Below are 5483 nucleotides of genomic sequence, written 5' to 3'. Positions count from 1 at the left end.
CATATGTCACTGTTTAGTCTAGGAAGGGCGTCGGCCAAACAAACTTTCCGGCGAGCCCTACAAACTCCAAAAGCTTTATTGTATATTATAGATGGATATATGGCGCTACGCATCTCAAGCTAACCGTTATGATTATTCCACAGACCATATATACGCTTTAGTCAACCATATCCTAACAACCTTTTCCTTCACATGGTACCTAGCTTATGCATACACGCACATTAATTACTACTAGTTCATTAATAATCACGACTGATTAACACGCTAATCACTTCTCACTTTAGCCCTGATCACTTATTACCTCGTGATTAAAGCACAAGGGATTGTCCCCATTATCACCAAGAATGTATCCAAGGCGTGCAGCTCGAGGTTCGAGGGAGGATGAGGTGGTGGTGGTGGTGGTGATAGAATTAAGAGGTTTGTCGTTGTATGGAACTTGCCAATCTCCATTAGTGTTGCATGGTTGGTGCTGATGATTAGGTTGGAGTGAGCGGATTTGCCGTTTCAAGAACTTGACGTAACGGATAGCTTCATCTAGCATTGAAGCAGTGTCCATTTTTCTCCCCCCGGGAACAAGCCGTTGAAGAATTCTGATCTTTTCACTTATCCTTTCTCGTCTGAGACGTGCTGCCACGCTCTGAGGGTCATCGCTAATCCTAACGTTTTTCCTTTTAGGTTTGTGAATCGTGACCGGATCTATGTCCACAGGCTGCATCGCCGCAACTCTATACATCATTTCTTTCATTGCTCCTAGTTCTTCTTCTGGCTCATCCTGAACCGCTTCATCTGTGCTGTTTCCTATTTGGTCATGACTAAGAAAAGTTGGGAGTGATACTTGGTTTGGAGCTGGGATTGGTGTTTGTTGTAGTTGGAGAGGGTAGCTAGGGCAAATTGAGACAAAAGGAAGCCGGTCATGATGAAGAATTTGATCTTCCATGGACACATGAAGATTCCAAGTGTGGTTTGTGAATTCAGTTTGATTGATATTCATGATGGAAGGGTGTGACTTGAAGAGTTTTGTCAACAAAAGAGATGGGCAATGCTATCTAATAGCCTCTTGAATTAGTGATTGCTGACTTGTGTAAATGATGGCAATCATAGCTAGTTATCCTCTCCATAAAATAGACAAAGTGAAGGGTTTAGTACGCAAGTGATGATCAACAACTCTCTCTTTGGTGTCTCTCTAGCTTTGGGGGGGGGGGGGAGATAGAGAGAGAGAGAGAGAGATTTGAAGCAGACTTTTTTTACCAAAGGGGATCTATGATGAAACATGTGGAAAATTATGAATTGAAAAGAGGGGAGGTTTGGGCTGGACTTAGAAGAATGATCAAGGTTTGAGATTTTCTCTCTTAGAACCAAGAATTGCACCTAATGAATGCTAGAAGCCCAGCTTGCTACATTAAATTCCAACTGAAGTCTTGAAATCTTACTTTAAAATTTGTCTTGCCAACCAACACAAGCACTGAAATCCTAGGCTGCTTCTTAAAGGCTTATTTTGGAGATGACATCTTCTCGATCTTTTGTTTCAGTCAATGTAGGAATGAAGCTTGGCTGCTTTTTTGAAAAGTTTCCTCATGATCTTCACATTAGTTTCATCCTTTATAATTAAACACTCATTTAAGATGGTTTCCTGTGCGAGTTCATTAATTAATTCTTGATTAGTTGTTGATGATGATAAGTTAATTAAATGTATTCCATGATCTTCAATTAGTTCTCACAATTTAGGAGAGTTCTTATATATGTAAAAACAAGGAACCAAAATCAGGTGGAATAACACAGAGTGCATGCATTAATTGTCTTATATAATATTTGAAAGAGTGCTGTAGAAATTGAATTTGTGTGTGTGTTCTTGATCATAAAGAAGATGTGAGTGTAATTTAGGGCTGGACTCATTATCAGCTTCGTTTGGAGTGAACAAGTTTACCATGATAAGCTTCTAAGCTCAATACTTTTTATGTATTTCAATTATATTTTCATATTATTTCTCCTCTTCTTTGATTTGCATCTCAGCCCTAAATTACAGTACTGTAAATTACTAGGAGTTTCTGGCTAGCTAGCTGCCAAAATAACTTGGCTTGAAAGCCCTTGAATGTTTTTTAGAATTCTCTTTTCATCATTTCCTATGCTTCTAGTTCATGAGGCACACATCATCAGAGGAGAAGATCAGGAAAAAAAAAAAAAAAAAAAAGAGTTCACATACCAGTAAGAATAAAAAAAACATTATTTTTTTTGTTTTTTATTTGATTTTTTTAAGAATTAATATATGAATTTTTTGTAATCTTTTAAGTTTTATTGATACGCTATCATGTTATTAAATCAAAATTGAAGAAAATTATTTTATAAAAATAAATTATAAGTTTTATTATATGTGTACTTCTTGATAATTAATGAAATCAATGAAGACAAGTGAAAAACATATAAAATATGTATAATATAGTGAAGATTAAAAAACAAAAAATCTTCAAATCCATATCCTAAATATAGAATACATAAGAGTATACATAAAAGGATAAGCTAAACATTTTCTAAGTAATACTTTTATTTATCTCTTATAGTTTATATATAAATGACGTCGTTTCATAAAAAAAAAAAAAAAGTTTATAAATTTTGTGTAAACTTGCGCATGCACATAAAGCAATCATTCTAGGGTTTCCTTGCGTCTTCTCCCAAGAACTCACGATATTGTAACAGAAGAGCCTCCACTATTATTACAGTTTTAAATAGTACAGAGACTAACTGTACAATTATGTGTGTTTGTGACTTGGGTTTGAAGGTAGCATGCTTCTAATGATTTGCATAGTCTGCGTATACTTCCTTGTGAACACACTGAAATGAGTGAGTACTGATGAATCTGTTCTGCTGCTCTCAACTGCTAGTAGAAATGCGAAGTAAAATATTTTTTTATATATTTTTAAAATTTTTAAAAGTGTGGCTACAGTTATTTTTTAAAATATTTTTTCACTTGAAAATACATCAAAATAATATTTTTTTTATTTTTTAAAAATTATTTTTGATATCAGCACATCAAAATGATTAGAAAACATTAAAAAAATATTAATTTAAAGCAAAGAAAAAAATAAAAAATTTTCAAGTTTTAGCTACAGGTTTTTAGCCAAAGTAAAGTTATAATTAATGAGATCCATCTAATAATCTTTACAATTTTAAACTAGTAATTAACTCATCAATTAGCATTAGTATTTTAATTCTTTCAAGAGATATTAAGTTTAAACTGTTTTAGTCGTGGTAATAATAAATTAGTTATCTAACAAGATGATCCATGAGCCAATTAATTGCCAAGTTCAGACAAGAGTACAGCTAATTGCAAGAACAAGGGTAAGTATTATGTACAGAATAGCGAGTAGCTAGTGGCTCTCTCTACTTTATCAGTTGTTGGTATTTAAGGAAGAACATGTTACGAGAAGGATTGATCAGATCTCGCACCCATTTATATTCTTTCTACATCATACAAAAGAGAAGGGAAAAAAAGAAAAGAAAAAGGGGTCATGAAATTCAATGCCACTCCATGGATCCTCATATTCTGGGCTAGCTTTACAGCGACTTGCTTACACAAGGATAAATAAGTTTCCCATTTGGGAAAACGAGAGGGAAAAGTGAACATCCCTCTTGTTGGGTCTTGTTGGCATTATATATATATATATATATATATATATATATATATATATATATATATATATATATAATTAGATAATAATATAAATTATATCTTAGAATCTCACCTAATAGATTAAGCTTTTAAGTTGAATTGATTATTTGATATAATTTCAAAGTCTTATTAATTAAGTAGTTACGAGTTTGAATTTCACTACGCTTATTATAGGTTAAACTTTTAAGTTGAATTGATTATTTGATATAATTTCAAAGTCTTATAATTAACTAAGTAGTTACGAGTTTGAATTTCACCACGCTTATTTTATTTGATAAAAATTAAGCACAAAGTAATATAGATTTATGTAAATTTCAAACTCAAATGGTATATTAAAAAATAAAATAAAACATATTTTAGAGTCTCACCTAATAATTTAAGTTTTTATGTTGAATTGGTTATTTAACATATACACACAAATTGTTTAATTAACTTATAAGGAAGATTACATTAGTTTAATTTGCCAAATAATTTATAGTAAAGGATTCGTTTATTTTGCATAAAACATTTTACAAAAAATATAATTTTTTTATTTTTTTATGTTTATTTTCTATAAAATATTTTACAATCAATATTTAAACTTAGTTTACTTATTAAGAAAATATTTTTAAATCATAAACTTTTATAAAATATTTTACACAAAGTAATTCATTCATAATATTATGTAACTATTTCAATTATCACAATTATAACCTTATTATCATTACCTCCTTCTCCACCACCACTATTATTTCGTTAATGGCATTGTCGTCGCCACCACCATCACTACTTTACAATCATTATCTCCTCCATAACCACTACCATCACCTCTATAATCACCACTGCTTCACCTCCATCTTAACCATCATAACTACTCTATCATTATACTACTTCATCACTATAACCACTGCTACACAACTATAAAACATCGTCATCATTATTTTATTATCATTGTATTTTTTAAATTATTACTTGTCAAAATGTAAAAAAATAAATTATATAAGATGTTCTCCGAAACAAATGTTTTTTTATATTTTTTTCATTCATAATATATTTTACACAAAAACGAACGCACACTATAAGGTATGCACAAGTATACATTAATACTTCATTTAGGATGTAATACTCTTAGAAAGAGATGTTTAGACTCTAAATTTGAGTGAAATAGGATCTCTCACTTATTTAATGTGAAGAAATAAAAAAAAACAAAAAAAAGTCTTAAAGTGAAATTAAATTTCCCGATAGCTTTGGTTCTACTCCAAGAGTCCAGTGAAGTTCGTAACACTACATTTTGTCCATTAGCTAAAAGTATTAAGCTAAATGATTTCTCAAGTTACTAGGAGTAGGCATACCACATATATCAAGGATTCGATAACGATTATCCAGTTTCAAGCCTCTTTATATTAAACCCAAAAAAGAAAACAATTAGAATTTTTAATAAATGCTGATACTAAAATGAAAATATTGCTCAAGATCTTGTTTTCTGGTTTTTTTGTTTTTGTTGTAGCAGATCGGTTTGTTTTTTTTTCTCTCTATTTCTCTAAGTTTTTTTTTATTTGTTATGTCCTGTATTTTGTTTCGGTTATTAATTTTATAATTTTTTTAATATAATATCCTCGATGATTATCCCAAAAAGTTTTTGCTCAAGACGCTTTTTAAACACAATGGCTCTTTTAAATTCAAAGATAAAGTGATCACTTTACTTTAGTAGGAACTTAGCATGCTTTTTTTCATCAATCTAGTAGTTTAGATTCTCTAGGCAATTGAATGGGGTGATCCAATTCATGTAATTCTTAACCTAGACAAGCTCAACGTATATATATCCTCCATGATTAAATAG

The 5483-nt window shown here is 31.0% G+C and overlaps 1 protein-coding gene across 1 annotated transcript; it reads right to left on the bottom strand.

Moving 5' to 3' along the window:
• Positions 1-280: 280 nt before the first annotated feature.
• On the bottom strand, positions 281-937 carry LOC7485074 (transcription factor HEC3). Its single transcript, XM_002310473.3, has one exon. The coding sequence runs from the start codon at positions 935-937 to the stop codon at positions 281-283; it is 657 nt and encodes a 218-aa protein (XP_002310509.3).
• Between the last annotated feature and the right edge of the window lie 4546 nt (positions 938-5483).

The sequence above is a fragment of the Populus trichocarpa genome, chromosome 7, assembly GCF_000002775.5.
Source record: "Populus trichocarpa isolate Nisqually-1 chromosome 7, P.trichocarpa_v4.1, whole genome shotgun sequence".
NCBI classification, from domain to species: domain Eukaryota; kingdom Viridiplantae; phylum Streptophyta; class Magnoliopsida; order Malpighiales; family Salicaceae; genus Populus; species Populus trichocarpa.
This window is presented reverse-complemented; position numbering and strand designations above follow the sequence as displayed.

Coding starts and splice junctions, on each gene's coding strand:
- LOC7485074 (XM_002310473.3), bottom strand. CDS start 937: ATGGAAGATCAAATTCTTCATCATGACCGGCTTCCTTTTGTCTCAATT.